This window comes from Schistocerca serialis, chromosome 5 (assembly GCF_023864345.2).
Source record: "Schistocerca serialis cubense isolate TAMUIC-IGC-003099 chromosome 5, iqSchSeri2.2, whole genome shotgun sequence".
Taxonomy (NCBI): Eukaryota; Metazoa; Arthropoda; class Insecta; order Orthoptera; family Acrididae; genus Schistocerca; species Schistocerca serialis.
In genome coordinates this window covers 347804697-347830557 of record NC_064642.1, presented here as the reverse complement: position 1 = coordinate 347830557, position 25861 = coordinate 347804697, and the positions used below count along the sequence as shown (strand labels likewise).

The 25861-nt window shown below is 40.5% G+C and overlaps 1 protein-coding gene across 3 annotated transcripts in view; it reads left to right on the top strand.

The window, feature by feature from the left end:
* The window catches only part of LOC126481221 (tyrosine-protein phosphatase non-receptor type 23-like), a 158706-nt gene that overhangs the window by 16354 nt on the left and 116491 nt on the right, over positions 1 to 25861 (top strand). For all 3 annotated transcript variants that reach the window (XM_050104825.1, XM_050104824.1, XM_050104826.1), the window contains exons 2-4: positions 7473 to 7675; positions 11390 to 11567; positions 19909 to 20053. In XM_050104825.1, the coding sequence (XP_049960782.1) occupies positions 7473 to 7675; positions 11390 to 11567; positions 19909 to 20053 (526 nt within the window). The remainder of the gene's footprint in view (positions 1 to 7472; positions 7676 to 11389; positions 11568 to 19908; positions 20054 to 25861) is intronic.

Genomic DNA, 25861 nt, shown 5'->3' with positions numbered 1-25861 from the left:
GCAGCCAGCCATGCCACAAACTGCTGTTCACCCTGTGCGTCAGACCATTTATTTATATAATAGAGGGAAACATTCCACTTGGGAAAAATATATCTAAAAACAAAGATGCTGTAACTTACCAAACAAAAGCGTTTGGATGTTGATAGAGACAATAAAAAAATCAACATACCAACGCTTTCGTTTGGTAAGTTACAGCATCTTTGTTTTTAGACCATTTATTTATGTAGATAATAACAACAGTCCTATCACACTTGGGCAAGAACAACATACTGGGGTATATTGCTGAAGAAGGCTCCAAGCCAGTCACATACCAGGGAACCTATTCTATATGCAAGTACTTCGTGCATTGGGGCACCACGTTAAACACTTTCTGGAAATCTTGTGGTGGCTGAGGGTTGGGCAGACAAGTAATGGCTCTCAATGCATATGTGCCTTGAGAGGCCTCCATCTGCATCTGATGCACATGCCATCCCAATTTTGTGTCCCTTTTATATTTCCTGTAATTATTTTTAACTCTCAGAACTGTTAATATTCTGGACCTCTCCACTCTACTACATTCTTTACACCATTCTTTTCACAGATACACAGCAAAGGTTCAAAATACCTCTTCAGTTGAATATTACTTTATTTTCACACGATCGGTTTCGGACTGTTATAAGCCCATCCTCAGGTGTCGTAGCTGTGCTGTGGTCCCCGAGTGCCGCGTATACTAGACACAGTGTGCTGCCTTTGAGCACTCATTTTTCAATCTCTGCTATAATACTCAATTGCGGATGTTCTTCCAACAGGATTGTTCACAGATACACAACTGACACAAAACTTTTTTGAGTAATTTATTTCATTTGACTTCTTGGGAGGAAGTGCACACGAATTGTTAGGTGGTTGTCATAGCTTTATTCACAATCATGTAGATATATATTCAGCAGATCACTGTACAGTGTATTGCAGAAGGTACACTGTATCAAAATTACTTCTGTTTCTTACCTACAAACAAATTGAAAATGATTTTGTAATGTAGTTCATATACACTTCATCAAGATAAAGCATTTTGCAGTGTGAGCTGAACAATGACAAGACTGTTTTCTCTTGTACTTAGGAAACATGATACAGGACATACTATTTACTATGTTGTTTAGTGAAGCAGGTGCTCAAAATGATGTTTTGACTGCTTTTATAGAAATGTACACGATGTTGCAGGGACAGTTAGGTACATTGAGGATATTACATGTAACATATTGGAAGTCCTTTATGAGTTGTTGATGGTGATTGTGATCCTGTAACACATGCTATTGTTGGAACAATCCTGTGTTTGATTTTAGCATGATGGGGCTTTGCCACTCTGTGTGGTCTTGTGGAATGGTCTCCATGTTATGAATCCTCTAAATGGTTCAAAAAGACAGGAGCTGATCCAACCGATCACTCAATCTTATTTGAGTTTACAGTTTCCTTTAAGAAATACTGTATGCATATATGGTGAATTCATGATCTATTACATGGGATATCCTGCTGTTAACATGGGATATGCTGCAGCATGCAAAACTGACTAAAGCTCAGTAAGGCCACAACTCTCTTTCTGGAAGCGCCAGAGGAGAGAACAGCATTTGTGACTTATATATACAAGTTTCAAAGAGGCGTGATTTCTTGTCATTAGCCTGTGTGTTTAGTAGTTTAATTCATAAATTTCTGGCATGACTGTTTGCTTAATAGGCACTGGAGATCATTTCAAGGAGTGGCAGGCGGTTCCAGTTTGTCCGAGAAACCAGATTCAGCCGCTATCTGTGGCTGATCCTGAGCCAGATGCGATCATGTGTCCTATTTCAGAGGAAGCCTCGTGGCCTGCAAGATCCAGACATTCTCAGAGGGTGGGATTGCTGGTAGTTGGGAGCCCCAGTGTTAGGCTATTAGTGGGTGCCCTTAGGGAGATGGCTGCCAAGGAGAGGAAGAAATGTAGTGTGCACTCTTTGTGCATACTGGAGGGAGTTATCCCAGTTGTGGAATGGGTCACCGGATGCCGTGAAGAGCACAGGGTGTAGCCAGCTGCAGGTGGTGGCTTGCATTGGGACTAATGATGTGTCTCTCTTTGGAGCAGAAGAGATTATTTCTGGTTTTGGGTGATTGTCTGAAGTAGTAAAGACTGACCATCTTGCTTCCATGATGGAGGCAGAGCTCAATATCTGCAGCATTGTCGACAGGAGCACAGTAATGTGGCTATAGCCAATCCTCCGGTTCTCGGAGTGCCTGATCTTCATAAGAAATTTATTGTCCAAACTGACGCATCTAATGCGGGAACTTCGGCAGTCCTCCTGCAAGAGTTCAAGGGTCAAAGGCAACCATTAGCATATGCGCCTCTTCGGTTAACCAGTGCCCAGCTTAAATATTCTGTTTATGAATGTGAGGCATTGGCCGTCTTGTTTGCGCTGGATAAGTATCGGTTTTATCTTGAACATAGAGTATTTCAGCTAGAGACTGACAATCAAGCCTTAAGCTGGGTGCTAGCCAGGCCGCGCTTTGATACGGATCCAAGTGGAGAGTCTGAATCAGGCTTAGACAGTTCTGTGACTATGTAGTCTGTAGATACCTCGACTTGCGCCACTGAGTGGTGGGATATTGAGTTCCGCTTGGTAGGTCAGGAGTCGATCACACACAGGAAGTGGCTACATGGGAGAGGGGGGGGGGGGGCTGTTTGGAGTCAAAAAGGGCATCAGCCTCAAAGGGTGCTGGTCAAATACAGTACAAGTGTCGACCTAGGAACCATAGGTATTATAGTAGTAGCGGTGTCAGGAAAGAACAGCTCCAGGCACTAATAGAAAACTTTGAAGCACAAATTGTTGTAGGTAAGGAAAGTTGGCTAAAACCAGAAATAAGTTTAGTCTAAATGTTTACAAAGGCCCTAACCCTGTTCAGAAATGGAAAGATTAAATACAGTTGGTGATGAAGTGTTTATAGCTGTCAGAAGTAGTTTACGTTGCAGTGAGATTGAAGTAGATAGAAGTTATACTTGGAAATCGGAATAAATTAATAACTCCTTTCTTTTGCCGACCCCTCGACTTGGATTATCATACAGTTGTAGTTGGTGGTAACTTCACTCTAGTTAGTGATACTGAAATACATGTTCAAAGCTGGTGGTAGTTATAAAACATCGCCAGAAATTGTACTAAATGCTTTCTCTGAACATTATTTTGAGCAATTAGTTCAAGAGCCCACACAAAGTGTAAATGGTAGCGAAAACATGCTTGACCTATTAGCAACAAATAGGGAGCATGATGAGTGATACAGGCATTATTGACCACAAGGTTGTTTTAGTGAGACTGAATGCCATGACATCCAAACCTACTAAAAATAAGCACAACATGTACCTATTTTAAAAAGCAGATAAAATTTGCTTGACACCTTTGTAAGTGGTAACCTCCGTTCTTTCCAAACTAACAGTGTAAGCGTTGACTAGATGTGGCTTAAATTCAAAGAAATAGCATCAACAGCAGTAGAGAATTTTGTACCGAATAAATTAGTAAGAGATGGAACTGATCCACTATGGTATACAGGTCAAAACACAATTGCAGAAAAAAAGCATGCCAAATTTAGAAGAACACAAAATCTTCATTATTAGCGAAGTTCGAAATTTAGTGCGCATTTCAATGCAAGATGCTTTTAACAGTTTCCACAATGAAAATCTGTCTCAAAATATGGCAGAAAATCCAGAGAGATTCTGGTCGTTTTATGTGAAGTTCAGCAGTGATAAGACGCAGTCGATATTCCTACTACGTGATAGAGATTGTAATGTTACCGATGATAGTGCCATTAAAGCGGAGTTACTAAATATGGTTTTCCAAAATTTCACCACCAAATGTGATGAAGTAAATATTCCATTATTACTTAAAAGTAAATACTTCAGAGTAGTGAAGGTGTGGCTTCAGATAGGAATATGGGTAGCTGCCTTTATTAAATGAAAAGTCATAGTACATTTATTGTATTTAAACACCGGGAACATTGTAGTGATACATTTCTCATATCAATAAACATGAATAACTCAAAAACTGAAGAAGTTAACACTCCTAACCAATATGGAGCCCACATCTAAGTGCTGAATGACTCACTTGGTGTGCTTCAGAATCTAAGTGACTTTGTACCATCTTGCTCATTTCCAAGTGACTGTGTCAACATTTGTTTAGCAAGATTGAAATTTTACTGCATTGTAATTGTGCCACAATTGTGGTCACATCTGAGAATACTTCCTCTGACATTTTTTTAAATTAAAAATGGATTATCGTTATTAATATTTATAATTAAGTTATGACTTTTTGTTGCCCATTCTCTGGGTCATGCCTGATATATACACCTATGTACAATATATTTACATAACATACCTCTCCTACCAGCATCAAACTGCTACTAGTACCATAGAACATGGCACATGGACTGCTTGGATTCTGTGGCCATGGGTAATAGCTTCCTGCTACGGATTGGTAGATCTGTTAGCTATTGCGAGGGGAAATATTGCAATATCTGAATCTCTTTGGAGAAGAATAGAATGGATTCAAGAAAAGGAGATTCTGCCCATATGGCTATTTCACACTTGGGAGATGTGAACTGAGGAAAGAAAAGAATTCAGTCTGGAAACACATCTGATTTTAAGAAAACTTTTGTTGCACCTCTTGGGGTGCAGATTGTGCTACAGTTCTCTATATTTACCGGGCCCTGGTATCATCCCAACTGGACTATGGTTGCCAAATTTATGGCTTTGTGATACCTTCAGCTTTGAAAATGGTAGACTCGCTTGATCATTACGACACTGAACAAGTCACTGGCACCTTCCAGACTACTACTGTAGATGGTCTTCTATCTGAAGTGGGAATCTTCCCTCAACAACACCGATGGAACCAACTGTTGCTCACTTACGCCGTCACAATCCGACAGTTTCCTCATCATATAGCTTGTCATATTCTTCGTGGAATGCACCTCACAACACTCTGCCAGGGTCTCCACCAAACCTCCTGAGAATGAGGTTCCTGTGTTGTCCTGCATCCCCTTCCCCCATTTTCTGGTACCTAGACCACAAATTAGGATCAATTTATTCTGCAATCCTAAAGTATGTTGCCCCCATTTGGGGTCTGTTCTTTTCAGTTATCCAAAAGTGTCAGGGTGCTGCAGTCATTTATACTGATGGCTCTAAAACCATGGATAGGACAGGATATGCTTTTACATTCCCATTGATCAGGAAGAATATTTAAGGCCAGGAACATGTAATGTTTTAATGGCAGAGGTGAGAACCATTAACAGAGCCTGACTTGTATTAAACATGCCTCCCTTGACTTTGTTTTAATTTGCAGTGACTTAGTGAGCAGCCTCAAGGCCGATCACTATTACTCTGGACCCTGTATACCTGCTGTTCATGACCACCTCTCTGACCTTAATCGTGCTGCCTGATTAGTTGTATTTTTCTGAGACTCAGATTATTTGGGTATCCCAGGGAATGAACTGGCCGACCACTTGGCTAGAGAAGTGATTACTCGCCTACATTTGCTTTGACAATGCCAGGTGCAGATTTGTGGTAGCAAATAAGACCTCTGCTCACTCGGAGATGAAAAAACATACAGTGGGTCACTGTCCCCTCTAATAAATTCAAGTCTGTGATTTTCCTAAATTGCATTAAATACTTACTGTTCATACAGTGCTCTGCCACATTCCTGAATCTTCCTTTTTGCAGCAAGTGTGTGCATTATTGTGGAACTCGGACAGATTAAAGCTGAGTACTGGATTGTGGCTCCCAAACTCAAGATACTTTCTGTACTGAGCAGCTCTCATTGGGCACTGATTGGCCCCAATATGGCACATAGTTTTAATCCACCAAGAAGACAAAAAGAATAAAACTTCGAGGGTATAAAATCTTTGGATTCAGATGATGTTGTCAGACAGGATTTGCTGTTGTAAGTGCTTACATTTTGTGTAGGAGGTGTCCACAGGGACCTGCAGGCAAAGAGAGTCCCCTTTGATGCAATAAAGACTGTGAACACAACAATACCATGCAGTGAGGAGATAGTTGGTAGAGAAATATGATTGTATCATGTCCTGTTTTTACAGAGTTAATTCAAACTATGGCAAAATGCAAGTGTTTTGCCACACATTGCTTGTTTTACTTGTACACTTACAATTGATGAAACTTGTGGTGTCTGACATATTGGGAGAAAAAAATAATTATATTTAGTGGTAGATTGTGTAATTTGGATCTTTCCACGTATTTTATTCCTTTTATGACAGAAAAAAGTTGTGTGCATCAGAAACTAGGTATACACAGAGAGATGTCTCCGTAGCATGGAAAATTCTTTTCCTCTGCGTCACAGTACCACCTTGCCACATTCATAGTGTTATAATACTTGTTCTTGAGCAGAGTAGAATTTTGTAAATCAGTTGCCTTGAATTCTATTTCTGAAGGTACAACAAAAGGTGTAACTCCCAAAATACTAAATCGTTTCATTTTCTGTGCTATGCATGACCTAAAAGATTGTTTCAACTCTGAAGTTATGGGCAATGCCTTGTTTAAATGGCTCATTGTATAATAGGAAAGTCTCAAGTCTGCTATCCTTTTTTTGTCAGTTAATGGATGTGCTGTTCCTGTAAGTTTTGAAAACATATATGTTTTTTCTTGAATCACAAATGTCATGTCAGTAACTACATTCTTTATGATGGATCATTGGAGATGCCTGTACATTATATTGTCATATATACAAATATTAGATTCAGAAGCATAGAAATTTGAATCCTGACCTGTGCTGTCTAGCTGTCTATACAAATATTAATTTTCTTCTTAATCACAACTCTTCTATTTCAGAATTCAGTTCACAGTTTTGGAACATGGTTCCCTCTACTCTATCACAACTGTGTGTGCATTGTGTTATGAACATGTACATCTGCATATATACTGTACATGTGGTAGGTGTATGTTTTATCAATGCTAATCATCCCATTTCTGATCTTCTCGCAGATGAAACAAGGGAAAAATGACTGTCTGTATACTTCTGTATGAGCCCTGATTTCTCTTATATTGCTTTCCCAATCCTTACAAGAGATGTATGTTGGCGACAGTAGAATCAGTCTGCATTCTGCCACAATTGCGGATTTTCTAAACTTTATCAATAGTGTTTTCCCTTCAACTGACTTTGCATGCTTGTTCCATTTCATGTTGCTTTGCAATGTTACACCTAAATATTTAATTGATATGAATGTGTCGAACAGCATGTCACTAATACTGTACAGGATTGTTTTTCCTACTCATCTGCATTAACTTTGATTTTCGTCATTTAAAGCAAGCTGTCATTTATCACACCAAAAACTGTGATGTATTAAACAGAATTTTCTGATACACATATTTTGAAGATTGTGTACAGTGACATAAAATGGCATGTTCCACTAACTTGTTGAACTAAAATTGACTCATTTTGTTAATTGGTGACATGACTGAATTTTCCTTCTTGCAGTACATCAGAGATTTCTATCATGAAGATCCAGAATCATACTCCGGTGAAATACACACATTGGAAGGGCTAAGAGCTGCAGCTGTGTGTGCTGTCAAGGATGTCTCTGGTGTTTCAACACTAAAACGATATTACTGTCAGCTTCATTTCTTGCAGAGTAGATTCCCTATGTCCAAAGATGGTGCAGCAGCAGTCTCTTTCACATGGTAAGTCTGAATTTTCTCTGTATTGTTATTCTTTTTCACCAATTAATTTGATCAAAAATACTATTACTGAACAAATAGATCTAAATTTAATGTAGTCTTTCTTGTTGCTTTTATCATTTCTTAGTTGATTTTTTGTTAGTCTGCTCGTACACCCTTCATAGAACTCTTTTATGTTCTGTCAAAATTGTTCATGTTTCAATAGATAATTAGTAGCAGACAGCAGCTCATTTTCTGTATTCAGGCTGTGATGTGTTTCTTTACTCGAGGATTTAAAAATCTGGGGAAAAGTGTGTCTTATGTGTTAGAAAATTCTGCGACGACATACCTGTAGATGATATGGCCTGAACTGAAAAGAAAGTAAGTTTTTGTATGCAGGTATTTTTTCAGCTGAGTTGCAGATGAAAAACATTAAATGCAGAAGATAGGGTAAACTGACAGCAGGGATACACACAAGCCTTCAATGGAGAAGAGATGCCAGAAGCATGATACAAAAGCAATGGTAATTTTAAATGGAAGAAATGGGTAATTCAGTGTCGTAGTCAGCATTTGTCAGACTATTGATTTGTATTTAAGTGAATTGACTTAATCTGATGCACTACCATCACTCTACCAAAGGAGGTGAAATGAGAGAAATGTGAAACCTATTATACTTCCAATAAAATGTTCTAGCTGTATCAGGTGATTAAATTTCTAGAACTTTTGCCGAAATATTCCTCAGTTATTCTAAGTTGGTTACCAACTACTGTGCTAATGGTCCCTTTGTTTTTACACAGTTTCGTTACTGGCTGTGATGCCAACAGTGCTCAGTTCGTCATCATACAAGGCAGTTTCTACATCCTTTGTAACCCATTCCCATTTAATCATACAGTGATTAGGTCTGTAGTAGTGGTCAGCTGCTAGCCACCAGTTTTATTTATGGTATTTTTTTGTTTTCTGATCTCAGTCACCTCTTTGATCATGCTCTCATAGAAAAAAATGTGTATGTCTGGACATCATGTCTGGTGTATCTAGATGGCACAGAGCCGAACACCTCCGATGTTTTATCCAGCAATTCTCAGTGGGGTACATTGTCTTCCTCACATAATAGTGTGCACAATCGGAAGGTACATTACATACAAGGTCTGTTCAAAAAATTCCAGAACTTTGTCCATAAAAATTTTCTAGACTTACCTTTTACTTATTGTGCATGGTCTCCTTCGAAATACTCTCCTCCACAATTGATACACCTCTCCCAACACCATTTCCACTTCCAGAAGCAGTCTTGACACACCTGTTCCTGGATCATTCATAGCACCATCTGCAAATTTTCTTTTATCTTGTCTGTAATTGCATATCTTCATCCTGTCAACAGGGTTTTCAGCTTTGGAAATAAAAACAAGTCTGGAGGAGCCAGGTCCGGAGAGTACAGAGGATGAGGCAGCACAGTGATTTCATTTTTTGTGCAGTAGTCACACACCAACTAGGCATTCATCCTAGTGTGTTATCATGCTTCAGAGTCGTGAATTTTCAGGCCCTTTCATCTTCATATTTTCTCACAGACATCACGACACATCCTGATAGCACCATCGATTAACAGTGTATCCCTGTGGTGCGAATTCATGATGAACTAATCCTTCAAAGTCAAATAAAACTATCAGCATGGCTTAACATGTGATCTGACATCGATAGACATCGAAGGGTGTTCTGAACGAGGGTCATCTTTAACTTCTGTCCGGGCCATTTTTAAACCATGTGAACCGTTCATAACATTGAGAACAGCTTAAGCAGTCATCACTGTAAGCTTCCTGCATCATTTGGTGTCTCTTAAAGGTTCTCTTGAGTTTCTTAAATGAGACGCGTTGCTTGTCTTAACTCTGCCATCTCGAAATTCACAAACTGTGTGACACAATGTGCTACTCAATACAGCACTGAAATAACTTACAGACATACAACAATGAAACTTCCGTCAGTTGCATATTAAACACAGGTGTGTGCAGGGATGCCAACTGCATTTCGCTCCAACACACCGTTGGCTCGAAATGATGAATGTTCCAGAATGCTTTGAACAGGCCTCATACACTGGGTTTTTGAATCCTATTCTATTCTTCACAAGCCCCATGCATTTCTTTCTGGAAGCATGAAGGATGAGACCGTCAGCCATATGGCAGTCAGTTACCAAATGACAATTTTTGTGGAGTGATCATAAAAATTTAACTACTTTGCTCTACTGGCAGTTTTTGAACATTTTATTAATTTGCATTGCTTTGAGATGTTTTCACATTTTAATTTTTCTCATATTACACTCTTATAAACTTCTAGGAAAGGATGAAGCTAGAGATTAATGCCCATCAAGAATGAGAACACTAGTGACTAAGTACGAGCTCTGATTGGGAAGGAAATTGATCGTGCCCTTTCAAAGAACCCCTCCTGCCACTAGTTTTAAGTCATTTAGTGAAATAATAATAAACATAAATCTGGATGGCCATCCTCATGATATTAGTCCAGTGCTGTTATATTCCTAAACTACCTCATTAGGTCATGAAATGCATAAGAATTGAAAGAAAAATGCAGAACATGCTGATCAAAAGTCATTTTGCTTTCAGAGAAGAAATTTTGATCTTACACTTGGCACTGAAAAGGAAAGAAAGTAGTAGTATAATTACTGTCATAGTACTTGTGGTGGCAAAAAGTTCCTTTGACAATGCAAGATGTTAAATTTGAAAAGGAGGATAAAATAAAGACACAGTCAAAGAAACCAGGAAAATATCTACAAAAATTATTTGAAAGTAAAAAAAAGTGGAAGATCAGTAAAAGTGTTTGTACATGAAAGGGTGGTGTGAGAGTTGCAGCTTGGTGCCACAGTCCCAGAACTTATAAGCCAGAGAAGCATTAACACAAAGAAATGATTGAGTATTGTCAAAAATCGTATCATGTCATTGTTCAGATAGCTAACAAAATAGTATTGAATGATTATCTCCAGGTGTACAATGCCATAAGCGGGAAGGAGCCGAATTATGAAGCTAAAGATTAATGCCCATCAAGAATGAGATCACTGGTGACCAAGTACGAGCTCTGATTGGGAAGGAAATTAATAGGTTCACATATGTAAGGTTTAATCACTCATTCACTTGGAAGTTAAATGACATACCATTTTAAGTTGTTTGGTATCTGTTCTCTGCATTGAACCCCAAAAGCATATATGTACTAGTTTAAAGAATTTTACATGTTTGCTTAATCTATAAATGAGACGAAAGATATAGTATTGCACTGTACCCATCCATCATAAGAACCAGGAATGCACTTCTGTTTTGTTTGTGTGGTTTCTATTTGAGCCAAAACCAGAATGCCACAAAGGTGTTTCTGAAGTTGCTTATCAAACTCAGCTGTAAAACTGTCTTATTTGTGCAGAAGAATATATGAACATTTCATGCAAACATATAATATCTCTCTGACTGGAAGGGGTGGCTCATCTTGGCTTAGAAAATGTTTAGGTCCACTTTACCATCTCATTTATCTGAAAGGCTGCTGTGGCTTTGTAAGAATCATCAGATTGTCTGAGACTAGTCCTGACTTCATTATTTTCTTAGTTTCATTTTAATTATTAGATTTAATATTCTTTCTGTACCTAAGATTAGTCATTTACTTTTGTACATCATTTAATGAGATTGTATTGTAAAATCTTATTTGCTACACATTTGATATAATTCTTATATTTTTAAAATGCTGCTCTTTCAGGAGAGATACATATGCAAGTATGGTTTGCACTTCAACTGATATTCGATTTGAAATGGTGTGCATCCTCTACAATATAGGAGCATTGCACACACAGTTAGGCGCCTTGGATACCAGAGTATCAGCTGAGGGTATGAAAATGTCATGTACCCATTTTCAGTGTGCAGCTTGGGCATTTGAGGTAAATTTTCTTAGTGCAATTTTTTTAAACCCAGTATAATACATTTAATTGCATCAAAGGAAGATTCAGTTGATAAAACTAATAAAATATGAGATGGAGTTACTGGCCAGACTTACTGTCATGAGACAACATGTACAATACATTTTTCCTCCCATTAGTCCGCAGATCTGTCTCATACATCATTAGTAATATATTTCATGTAGATAATGTGAAATATGCATCACTTTGTCCTCCAGTCAAGCATATTATGACTGTTGTGTTCTGCTTTTTTTTTTTAATAGACTGACTTCTCAGGATTCTTCAAAAAATACTGGCCTCAATACTTACCTGTAAAGAATTGTATGCTGATATAAGGAGTAAAGGCAAGAACTTTTCTGAATGATTGAAGCTATGAGTCATTGATAGATGCATAAAAGAGGCTGAGAATTTTTCTAGCTTTCAGACAAATCCCCCTTAAGAGTGAGAGTATGTATGTAACATATCATTTCCTGGCCACATCAGTGTGCTCTTTTGTTGGTTGTTGTGTTCACCAGGGCCAGTACATATGAGGTGGAGGGTACCCTGCTCCAATATTAGTTATTTCCTTTCCTGTTCCACGTGCAAGTAGAGTGAGGAAAAAGCAACTGTCTACATGCTTTTCTTATCTTCATGGTCCTTACACAAAATGTGTGTTGGCGGCATTAGAATCATTCTGCAGTCAGCTCCAGATGCTGGGTATCTGCAAAAAGAACATTGCCTCTCCTCCAGGGATTCCCATTTGAGTACCCAAACCATCTCCATAACACTTGCATATTGTTTGAACTTGACAGTAACAAATGTACCAGTCTGCCTCTGAATTGCTTTGATGTCTGCATTTAATCCAACCCACAACAGATCCCAAACACTTGAGCCGTACTTAAAAATAGGGCACACATGCATCCTATACGCAGTCTCCTTTGTAGATGAACCACACTTTCCCAAAATTCTCACGATAAACCAAAGTTAACCATTCACCTTCCCTATGTTCGCCCCAATAGCTGAATGGTCAGCGCATTAGAATGCCACGGATGGGGGCTCGGGTCCGATTCCTGGCTGGGGTGGGAGATTTTCTCCCATTAGGGACTGGGTGTTGTGCTGTCATCATCATCATCATCATCATCATCATTTCGTCCCCTTTGTCGACACACAGGTTGCCCAATGTGGCATCGCATTCAATAAGACTTGCACTTGGCCCCCGAACTTCCTGCCTGGGAACTCCCGTCCACTGACGCCATACGATCATTTCCCTTTTTTTAAAAAAAAAAAAACTATGACAAATCTCACATGCTCATTGCATTTCATATCACTTTGCAGTGTTAGTCTTAGATATTTAAACAATAGGATAGTGGTAAGCAGGACACTTCTAATGTTGTATCCAAACATTATGAGTTTGCTTTTCACACTCATCCACATTAACTTACATTTTTCTACATTTGGAGCTAGCTGTCATTCATCACACCAACTAGAATCTTTGTCTAAGTCATCATGTATCCTCCTACGCTCACTCGAAGGGGATGTATTTGCGATACACCTCAGCATCATTGGCATCAGTTACTGTTCTCACCTGCAGCCGTTTGTGCTTCACAGTTGAAAACTGGCAACAGCACTGTGAGCTGCCAGGTATCTTATTACTCCATCTCAATTACAAACCTCCATAAATTTTCTCTGTCTAGCCATGAGTCCATAGATAGTAGTATAGGCAACTTCAATACAACTGATTGTTCCTTTCCAATCGAGCTGCAAAATTTAAGTCAACATTTTCATGGATCAACTTAGTGAATTGCTACTTAGAAATTCTCCCTACCTGTTCTGCATCTTGCTTTTGCTGATGTAGTCCTGTGGTATTACCCTATTTAACTGTGCTAATGTATGTGCACAGTAAATATCATTTTAAAATAACATAGTTCACAGCCCAATATTATTGTCACCATTTTCAGAATGCATTATTGTAAATTAACTCTGTTCTTGAGATTAATTGTGAGCTCACAGTCAATCTCTCTCTCTCTCTCTCTCTCTCTCTCTCTCTCTCTCTCTCTCTCTCTCTCTCTCTCTCACAGTCAATCTCTTCCCCCCCCCCCCCCCCCAAAAATCACTGCATAATTGCATACATAGTGTGTGAATTCATGCACAGATCTTGTTTTTGTCCTAACTTTCTGTGGACTGCCTGAAATGACTTCCAGCAGCCTCTCATTTATAAGATTGCAATAATTAAAACTACTTTCAGTTATTGTTGTCCACTGCCTTTTTACATGTTACAATTAAAGATTTCTATTTCTGAAAAACTGAATAGTGGAATAAGGTGAGTTTGACTGAAGTCTTTTAAATAAAACAATAACTGCTATTGCATTATGTTGTCTAGTTTCCCAAAATATGATATTCTACCTCGAGTAACAAAATTTTATATAAGAATGCTAATTACTCTGAAAATAAATGAGTACAAAAGTTGCTAAAGTATTTCCAGCATTAACTGTATAGATACTTTAATTATTTATGTATATTTCTGATGTACTTCATCTGAAAGTTAACAGATTCGTATATATTAACATAGGTACAATGATAACTACATTTTATATTAATGGTATTTTATAATTAGCACAGTTTTTAGGTAAATTAATTACATTTGTGTGTTCTAAGTAACCAAAGGAGTGTAATGGGTAATAAAATTGAGTTGGCTCAACCCTGAATTAATATTAAAAATTTTTGGTACTGTGCACGTCGTAAAAATAACACTATTGAAGATTTTTGCAAAAAAAAGATAAAAATTTTGGAAGGAAGAAAAACATAACAGGAGAGAAACATCCACCAGTTTTTTTACAGTTGCTTGAAGCAGTTCCTCTAGTGCTCTGAATTTTGCAAACAGTCTGCCTTTATGGCTACAAGGGGAAATGTTGGTAGCTGAGCTACTTTAAATGAATTTCAGGGTACCATTATGATGCATTTATTGACAAGCACCATAAAACAGTGAACAATCACACAGTTCGACACAAATAACTTCAATCTAACAGAAAATTGAGAGCATGGTTTGTTCAGAGATCAAGTCTGGATTGCATCCTAATATCGACTGAAGAGAGAAGCTCACAGCAGAAATCTCTAGTACACTTGGTACAACTTGAGTACTATTTGCACATTGTCGCCAGACTAATAACTGTCATTTTTTCCTGATATGAATAGTTTACTGCATGGTAGTACGGTAGTAGCAGAGCTTTTGTGACCTACCTCGAATAGTATTTATTATGCCAAAGCTGATGAAAATACCTTAGTCTTGTGCCTAAATGTTGGTGTGTTCCTGCCATTCAGAATTGCTGTGTAGAATCTGCTCTCGTGACTTATTCATAGTGCCTCTCTCCACTTGCAAACTTCAGTGTTGTATTGCTTGGCCAATCTTGCTACCTGTATCCCGAGTATGGGAACTGCTTCTTACTCATCACTATAGTGTCCCACACTGCTGCTTGAGAAAGTGAGTTATTCTTGTTAACTGCAATGTCTCAGTATGTTGTTAAAACTAATAATTAAAATGTTGTCCAAGATAAGAGGAATGTCTCAAGCTCTGTGCCGACTCTGCTGGTTCAAGGATGAGTGATTTCCCCAAGACAGCTGTTGTTCTCCAGTTTGAGGAAATTCCTGGCAGCAAGCAGCTCATACTGGCAGCAAGCAGCTCATAGCTGAGTACCATTAGGGGGAGCTGGAAATGACAAATGGAAGTGTTTGATTTCTGCTCCTGAGGCTGATTGACTGTAAGGCCTGATAATTAAATACTTATGTGAAGCTGTTTTTTGGAGCTAGCGAAATAGATCAGCCCGCAGAATCTCTCTCTCTCTCTCTCTCTCTCTCTCTCTCTCTCTGTCTGTCACACACACACACACACACACACACACACACACACGTCACACAATGTATAGAAGACTAGTTTGTGTGTGTGTGTGTGTACGCCAGAAGTGTAAAGCATTAACAATGGTTTCCATTAAAAAAAAGGGGGGGGGGTGGAAATGGACTAAGAAAGAATTTTTCATGGTTTTATGACACTCATGTCTGTGCCAGGTGGTATTCTCATTATATTTTTTCCATCATAAATTGCCTTCATGTTTGAGTAGGTAATTAATAAAGTAATGTAAAAGTTTGTAGGATAAACATATATACTGTGTTACTAAGTAAATGCCACGAAGGGAATTAAAATTTCTCAGTGTAATCATTTCCAAATGATGTGTCCGTCATTCCTTCAGAACTGACTTTTCTTTCATTGTATCTTTCTGTAGACAGTGAGTCAGTTTCTGTGGAACTTAACTAAGCAGTACTGTATGAAGTATAATGTGTTCCTGTTCTACATCCATATACAGTATCTGCCACTGTTCCACTATCAATGTTCTTCAGATAATTTTGAAATACACCTGAAAATGGGCCATCTCGAAATTTCCTCTCCTGACTCCTTTATATTGCCTTACTTCAGACTCTTACTTATTTTCTCCCTCTTTCATCTGCTTTACACCATATAACTTCTCTTGTTGTCTTTCCTCTCTGTTAGCTACCTTTTGTCATTTTCCTCTGTTTATGATGTCAATTATTGCCTCATCCTTCTCTAAACTCTATCTGATCAATTATTCTTTCCTTTCTTTTCCAGGTCAAGAAACTAGAGTTCTGGAAGTTAGTGCATAAACCAGTTTTTATTCTTGTGCATTTACTTAAGCCACCTGAGTAGAAGCTTTTTCTATCTTTACTTGCTTGTAATGTGATACACAGGGAAGATAATACTATTTGTTCTTAACTTACCATAAATTTTCTTAGAAGCTCAAACTCTGACTTATTCATTTCCATAGCAATCCTTTTGTTTCTGTGTATGTATCTTGTTGAAGCTTCATAAAAGAAAAAACTTTTGCGATGGAATCCAAATATGGGTATTCACATTTCACAGGCAGTTATCAGCTACGTCCGTGGTTAGGTATAACTTTTGGGGAGGTTCTGTTATATCTTTCACTGCTGTGGACATGCATACACATACTGCTGCACTGTTCCATAAGTGCTGTGGACGTGCTTGGGTTTTCCTATATTGCTGTGGATGTCTATCTGCATCCTGAACCACAGACCTCTTACTGCTGTGGAAGAGTTACTTCTATGTCTTGGTGAATAAAAAAGTTTTGAGTATTTACGAGGGTTGGAACTTAAATTGTGACAACTATTTATTCACAACCAATACAAAAAAAGAGTTACATGTTTGCACCTGTTACTTTCCTTCAAAGTAGTCACCAGCATTGTGTAGGACCTGTTGCCAGCAATGTGGAAGGTGTAGTATACCGTTAGCAGAGCCTGTTCTGTTGATGGTGCAAATGGAGAGGTCTACTGCCTGTTGAATCTCTGGAACAGTTTTGGAGCGAATGCCACGAAGTGGTTGCTTCACCTTCAGAATCAAATCAGAGTCATAAGGACTTAAGTCTGAGGAGTGTGGTGGATGGTACAGTGCTTCCCAGTCCCATCGACCAAACAGAGCAGCCACAGCTTGCACTTTTTGCGCCTGCGCATTGTCATGCAAAATGATGGGTGGGCTGTGCAGAAAGTGTCGCTGCTTCTTTCGCAAAGCTGGTCGCAGGTGATGCTCCAAAAACGAACAGTAATACTGCGCATTGACGGTTTGCCTTGGAGGAACGTAATGCGTTAGGATAACACCATCACAGTTGAACACGAGAATCACCATAACTTTAGGCCGCTCCGTTCTCACCATCAACAGAACTGGCTCTGCTAACGTTATACTAAGCCTTCCGCATCACTGGCAACAGGCTCTACACAACGCTGGTGTCTACTTTGAAGGACATTAACAGGTGCAAACATGTAACTCTTTTGTATCGGTTGTGAATAAATAGTTACCACTGTTTAAGTTCCAACCCTCGTATAATACAACATATGTGTCTCATTGTATCTATTATTTGCAAAAAACATAGTTTCAATATCGTGTCATTTATAATATATGGTGATTGTTATGACCACCTGATTCGTGATGCACAAGGATGATAATGCACATTATGCGTGACCACCCATCAGATGTAAGGCCCAGTAATTTGAGAATGAAATGATATCTTTCTGCTTTCAATTTTAAATAAAATTTCAATGTCTTATCTACATTTAATTCACTTCAGTGTATGAACTAAAATCAACCAACTAAAAGTTTATGCAATATGTTTTTACCTTTACAAACTCTCTAAAATTTCGTGCAATGTTTTACTTAATTTGATGTGGCATAGTAAGTATGGCAGATAATGAAAAGAAATTCATTGAGTAAAGATATTAGGTTGTAGGATGTGCAAAAATCAAAATTTTTCACCTAATAGTTTTTGAAAAATGTTGTGATAAGTGTTTCATATTGGCCAGAACGCCATCTCTCAGCACAGTCACCAGCATTTGGCGTGTACTACAGCCATAATAAAAGCCACCTTCAGCACAGAATGCAGAGAGAGCGCATCTGTGGTAGTGAAAGGGTTAATGGCAGGTTCCATATGTTAGTAATTCAGTGTGTACATGACATTTCTGGAGCAAAGAAGGCAAAAATGTGAAAATTTCTTTTTAACAATATGGAACCAAAAAAAAGACCACAGGGATGATACAATACAGTGATAAAGGAATAATGTTTCCATGTCAGTGAAACTAAAGAAAGGGCAAAACCTCTTATAACAGAAGTAAATATATGTTAAGGTGCACCTCTGAAACAAACTGTTTTATTGCAGTAAGGACAGGTGGTTACCTTACTCATTTTGGTGTAACACATTGCCCTTTTCGCACTTATTCCTTTCTCACATTTATATCATCTCCTTCAGTGAACAGTGAAATTTTTACTGATAATGGAAAATCTTGTATTGAATATAGACTTATAATGAGAAAAAATGAAAATCAAATGATCAGTTTAGAAAAATGAATGATCTGAGAATCACAACTGTATTTTAATTCAATTTTCATGAGGACACCCTATCCAGATTCCTAGAGAATCTCAACACCACCTCCTCACTCTACTTCATCTGGCTTTCCTCAGCCCAACATGCCACCTTCCTCAGTGTCAGACTCCACCTTGTAGATGGCTCCATCAGTACCTCCATCATCATCAAACCTTCTAGGCATCAAAAATACCTCCCCTTGGCAGCTGCCACCTATTCCACACCAAGAAGTCCCTTCCATACAGCCTAGGCACCTGTAGTTATTGCACCTGCGCAGTGACAGGCAGCCACTCTCCAAATACGTATGAGGTCTCACAGACTCCCACCCATGTTCAGAAGCAGATTTTCCATTCTTTTTCTCCCCAGTCACCTGCATCCCTCTTGTACTGACTGACCGGGCACAAACCCTCATGACTCAGTATGATCCACAGGATTTTGACTACCACTCACTGTGCCCTCATATGAGAAATATTCCGCCCAATAAGCCCCCCACACCTCCCACAGTGGTACTCCGCTGTCCACCCAACCTAGGCAATATCTTTGCCCCTCCATATTAAACTCCTTTTCCAGCCCCTCATCCCATGACTCTCTCTAATAGACCTGTCCCAAACATCCCCTCGCTGCCACCTATGCCAGTCCTGTCACTGGCATATCCCACCCAATCAGAAAGAGGGTCATCTGTGAAAGCAGCTTGGCTGCAAAAACTGTGTGGCATTCTGTGTGAAAATGACCACTAAAAAGCTGTCTGTCCACATGAATGGCCACCACCAAAGTGTGTTTATGAGCCAGCTGGACCACCCAGTTGCTGAACATGCTGCTGAACATGGTACGCTTAACTTCGACTGCTTCACATCCTGCGCCACCAACACCAAATTGCGCAGGTGGAAACTCTCCCTACAACGTATCCTTTGTTCCAGTAACCCACCAGGCCTCAGCCTTCACTGGTCCCTGTGCCCAACTACCTCTATCCACTTCCCTGCTCCCACTCCAGCCTCACTCAAGACTGCTATCCCACCTGATCGTCTGCATGGTCCTTTTCCCCATTCTGCTTCTATTCTCTGCCCCTTTCCCCTCAAGCACCACCTCCTGATGCTGCACCTAACAATCCACCATCCTGTCCCCACCATGTCCTTGTACACTCTCACAAGTGCTGTATCTTTCCCCACCCCTACCTTGTTATTCCTCCCTGTCTCCACTCCATGTCTCTCTTGTACCCAGCTACCCACCCAGACCAAGATCATTGCTCACTGCGTCCAGACCTCTACACATGCAGACCACAGTGGCCGTTTGTGTGGGTGTGTGAGTTGAATTTGTGTGTCTGTACACTTTAGTTAGTTTTGGGTTATCTGCTAGGTAGTTACTTTCCTGAAATACAATAATATCTAATTAATTTTATTCTCTCCATTTGTTAGCATTTAAAAGGCAGCTACCCACAGCCAGCAGGAGTGGATTTGGCTCCAGATATTATGCAGTTTATGTATTATCTTTCACTGGCTCAGGCTCAAGAATGTATATTGGAGAAGAGCATGATGGATAACAGGAAACCTACAATAATAGGTAAGAAATATATTACAAGGTAATTTTTCCTGAGAGTTTCTGGGATTTCTATAGAACTAAGTGACTTGGAGTCTTTTGATTTTGAAGTATAAATGTGAGGGCAATGTCTTAAGTTTTTACAAATATGGTGAAGGAAAAATCCAGCTGTGCTGCTGCTGGTCCCAAGCCCAGATAAAGGAGAAGGGTAGGCACCTAAAGAAGCCATAAAAGAGAAGCCAGGCCACATCACATGGTGTGTCCGAGACTAACTTCGGTTGTGACCCTTTTGGCGTCTATGCATTGACCCCTAGCATGATTATTCATTTTAACACGATGGCAAGTTTTTACTACCACCAGGTTGTAACCAATCCACCATTGTCAACCACAATGTCAGTGCGCCAGTGGATTCAGGGAAGCTCACACCAACATGTAAGAGAGGTGAAAGTAACAAAGTGTCATACTTTGCTACTTTCAACATTTACTCACTCCTCAAAACTGGAAAACTGAAACACCTTATGAATATCCTCGTCAAACGGAAAATCATTACAAGAGACAAGTTACACAGATGAAGCAAAAGGATTTCAGGTTCTGAAGGGATCTGGCAAATGAGTAATGAAGAATGTACCTCAGCTCAACACAGGCTTTATGTTAATGATCAATAAAAAGATCTTGGGAGCCAACACTGACTTCAGCTTCAAAAGCAGTAGGCTCTCCATTTTACTTTTAAGGGAGCAAATAAGATATACACTTTGGTGAATGTGCAAGCTTCCACAAATAAAACTAACAAAATGGACCCGTCTTCCCCAGGTAGCTCATTGTTCTTTGGTGAGATTGCATGTGGCGTACACGGGACTGTGACCACTTGCTGCCCTTTCTTCCTTCCCAGACTGCATTTCCCTTCCCATACCCCTATGCCCCTCCCTCCCTGTCCTCACTCCTTCCCCTCTGCCCCCTCCTTCCCCTCTCTTTTTACTAATTTCAGCCTGGCTATCCACTTTGTCTCGTGTATTCCATTATGTTTTGTTTCCCTTGCTTTTTCTTTTTCATCCTTCCTTTTTGGCATTTTTGGTCACCGTTTCGGGTTTGACCTTTCTCTCTAATGTGAGCCTTTCGAGGAAGAACTCCTTAGGATCTATAGCGAGGCGTTCTCTCTCTCCCACCGCCACCCCCCGCCCTCCACCACCACCACCCCATCTGCCCCTATTCCTTCCCCTGCCGTAGAGTCCTCCTCCAGCCCGATAGGTCAGCAGCACTTGTAGCCAGTCTGTGTGGTGGGGCTGTTATGTACACTTCTGGCTGAGGCCCCTGACAACACGGTGATCATACTTCTGACACCTGAGCCCTCAGGGGCTCAGCATTGATTTGCTGGGTATGGGCTTCGCAACCCCAGGGTTCCCGAGTTGGGGGCTGGTAAGCACTTCCAATCCCCTGTCACTGTAAGCTCTGGGCAGGCTTCAGTGACCACCATGCAGCACAGCAGTGGAAAGTTGTGTGTATCAGGGAATGGGGGTCTTGGCTTGACCACTTGGATTGTGAGGACGGGATAAATCTCTATTAAAAAAAAAAAAAAAAAAAAAAAAACCCTCAATCTCAAGGTGTACTGCACACTGATGGGATGCATGGCTGTTGAGGTGGAACAGTTGTTACCTGGCAACCTCTGGAGAACCAGCCACACCTCAGTTGTATAAGGCTTATTCACGCACGTGGGGCTCTGTCTGAGTAGACTCTTATTTCCCTAGCTGCTCATGGGACCGAGATGGAACCCTCGAAATCCTCTTCTTCTCCTAGCAGGAAGGGTGTACCACATGGGAGTATTCACACCCATTCATCCAAAAGAATGATAGAGGCTAGTCCTCCTGATAATAAAAATACTTTGGACTGCAGTAACAGGGCCCATGGAGTCGTGAATAACAATGTGTTTCTGGTGATAAAGAGGAAGGAGGGAACATTTGAAAAGGTGTCCCCCTTTTATATCCATAAGGGTTTGGAAGGCCTTGCTGGAACGTTAAAATCTATAAAACGATTGCGTAATGGCTCATTGTTGGTCGAAACTAACAGGTCAAAGCAGGTAGGCCTTCTTAAGAAATGGCAGAAAGTGGGTGACTATGATATCATTTTTGAGATGCACACCTCTCTCAATTCCAGTAAGGGTGTTTTCACATGCCGAGATATCACGGAGATAGACAGCAGAACTGAAGCAAGAATGAGCATCCCAGGGAATAGCCAATGTGGAGCAACGAACGCGCAGGAATAATGTAGCAATTGAAAATACTGCCACTTTCATTGTCACATTCAATTCTCCCACACTGCCTGAACATCTTATGGTGGGGTTCCTTCGACGTTCAGCCTTACATTCCAATCCCTATGCAGTGCTATAAATGCCAGCGTTTTGGCCATACTACCATGAGTTGTGGAGGTGAAGCGATCTGCAGGAACTGCAGGAAAGTCGCTCATGACGCTGGGACTGACTGCCCATCTCCAGCGATCTGCATCAACTGCTCTGGGAACCACCCAGTCGGGAGCCAAGACTGCCCTTTTTTTGCTCAACGGAAAATACAGGAGATAAACGTGACCAAGTGGATCCCCTATACCAAAGCCAAAAAAGAACATTCTTCCATGGTGCAGAAACCTATTCGCAAGATGGTTGCTTCGACACAGATGACGCCTAGTGTGCCTGTATCCACCACACGCACCTGTACTTACATGTGTACATGTCAAGGGAAAAAGAGTAAGGACAAAGCAATCCAGGCAGCTGCATCAGGAAAGACAAACAACAGTTCCGCAGCGAGCGTCCAGAAGGTACAAGAAAAGCAGAGTGCCTCTCAATGCCCCCTTTCCTCCTCATCCTCGAAGGGACAGGGTGCAGGGAAAGGCTCACGACGTTCAGGTCAAAAGCTGTCCCGAGTGCTGTCAGATGTCGTTCTCTCCCGTCTGACTGATGAGGGGAACATCATGGAGTTAGATGCCTTGGATCCAGGCAGCCCCTCCACTCCCCCTAAACTCCTAGCACAGTTACGTCCCTTGTGCTTTTGTTTACAAGAAATGCATTTTAAAGATACAGATGTTCCTGTGCTACAGGGACATACGCTCGACTGCAAGGATGACCTATCGCAGGGAAAGGGCCAAGGGAGGTGTTGCAGTGTTTGTCACTAATGTGCACCAGTCCTCTGCTCTCCCCCTGGGTACTGACCTGCAATCAGTTCCAGTTCAAATTCATGTATGTCGAAGGATCACTGTTTGTTCACTCTATTTACCTCCGTAAGGTGCTCTAGACTCTGAGGCTCTCATGGAACTTATCACACAACTCCTGTGATCATTCCTCCTCCTGGAAGCCTTCAGTGACCAACATGTCCTTTGGGGCTTGACCGATACTTGCCCTCAGGGTTGGGTTTTGTGAGGGCATGAAGTCTCACGAGCTGTGCATCCTCAACATGGGTACTCACACACATTTCTCTACTGACACTGGGTCATTGTCAGCCATCGACCTCTCTTTCTGTTCTCCCACCCTTGTTGACTCTGTTCAGTGGGAGGTCATTGAAGACCTTCATTCCAGTGACCATTGCCTTTCACCTACTAAATGGCCCACCATCTGGAGTTACACACCCAAAATGGTCAGCAAGGCTAACTGGATGTGTTTCAGCCAGCTAGCTGTGTTCTAGCACTGTGACAACATCCAAGGATGGGTGGGCCACATCACACAAGTGACCCATTGTGCCGCTGACCTCTCCATCCTACAGTCCACTGAACATTTTGCACAAACTACTGCCAATGCAAGCCAGGATCAAGCATTTCATCACTATCGTGCGACTGTAAGAGGGAAAAGTTGGACTTTAAGGTCCAACAGTTCTGAGGTCTACAACTCCCCTTTCTCCACGTGGGAGCTCGAATTGGCACTGACTGAGATTCGTGACACTGCACCCAGTCACGACCAAATCCGGTACTGCATGCTTTGACATTTGCCAGTGCTATCAAAGGAAATCCTCCTCGAATGTTTTAATCTAATACGACAGACGGGCAACTTCCCCAACTCGTGGAGAGAGGCAATTCTGTTCCCTCTCCTCAAACCAGGAAAGGACTGCACATGTCCCAGTAGTTATCAGAGTATCGCCTTAACAAACTGTGTAGGAAAGACCCTGAAGCAAATGGTTAACCATCGTCTGATCTGATTGTTAGAGACCAGGCAACTCCTTAGCTGCTCTTAGTGTGGATTCTGAAGATTTTGGTCCACTATCGACGATCTGACTCTCCTAGAGGTAGCTGTTCAACAGGTTTTCCTCCATAAGCATCACTGTATTGGCATACTCTTTGATATACAAAGTGCGTTCAAAAAGTTTTGCACAGTCTCTAATTTTTATTTTATTTTTTGCAGGAGTGGAATGAAACTTTTTGTGAATATACTTGGAACACTTACCGTATTTACTCGAATCTAAGCCGCACTCGAATCTAAGCCGCACCTGAAAAATGAGACTCAAAATAAAGGAAAAAAAAATTCCCGAATCTAAGCCGCACCTGAAATTTGCGACTCGAAATTCAAGGGGAGAGAAAAGTTTTAGGCCGCACCTCCAAATCGAAACAAAGTTGGTCCATTGTAATATGAGACACAATTTACGTCGAATGAATGACGATACAGCGACAGTAGTTTGGTTCGAGTCGTAAGCTTAGCAGTTAAGCTTTACCAGGTAGCCATTGCTATGCGTCAGGCGCTCCGTCCGTATTTATGCGAGTACCATTCCTTTTTCACGTGCTCTGTCTGGTTTGAATCGATTGCTTATTTTGCTTTGATCTGATAAGTGCCGTTTTCTTTGTTATAGGTGTTCACGTCATCCTAAGCTGAAAATGCATTACTGTACTGTCATGCATTGTTTGTCGCATTCTGACAGTGTGTGTTTATGGCCTGTCGCCGCTCGCGGCACGGCTTGCTTTTGTGCGCGCTACCGCCGCTTACAATTCAAAAAAAAGAGAGGGGGGAATCGTCTCATTAGCGAAACAATGGCAAGAGACTGCTATTTGTTGTTACTTACACTGCTGCTTTCTTTGATAATGATCAACAAGAACCAAATAATAGACTGCGTATTTCAGAACATGTTCTGAACGAGAGATCGGCGAAAATTTTTCTCCGTTTGAAAATCTTTGCAGCCGCTTCTGTAGTACATCAAATTCTGCACAGAAATTAGAGTCATCTTAGATTTAAAAATCTGGTCAGTTGCCATACTTCATTTCTGACTGTATCATATTAGGCATAAGAATAATATGAATATAAACATGACACAATACGTATATTCTTCCGCGTTTGCTGTTGTCTCACTCTAGTTTCGTAGTTTATTAGGCAGGATTTAAATGAGATAGCAGCAAACGTGGAAGAATACATGGCAAAATGTTTATATTCGATTATTCTTATGGTGAAGAGAATACTGCATGTGATTCACATTTCATCAGGTTCCTATTAGCAACCAACTCTTCTCACTGGTAGGAAAAAATTCAGAACGTAGAGTTGGCCATATTGACAAACATCCTAAACAGTCTTGCCACTCGGATTTTCGTAGTACATTGAAATTCTGCTACATTCGAAGATGAACAATACGGAATTTGTATTTACTTCGTTGGATAATGTATGAGAATGCAGTGGTCGAAACTCGGGGCGGAGAAAAAAAAAAGTTTGTCTTCCACCCCCCCCCCCCCTTTTTTTAATTTATTTACTGACGCAGAGGTTTTGGCGAAAGTATTTATCTTTGTGCCTACAAAGCATACCTGTGTAGCGCTACATATATTCGACAGCAGAAGTTATAGTTGTAGCGGCACCTACCAACATTTTTCAGAACTTCCGCTTGC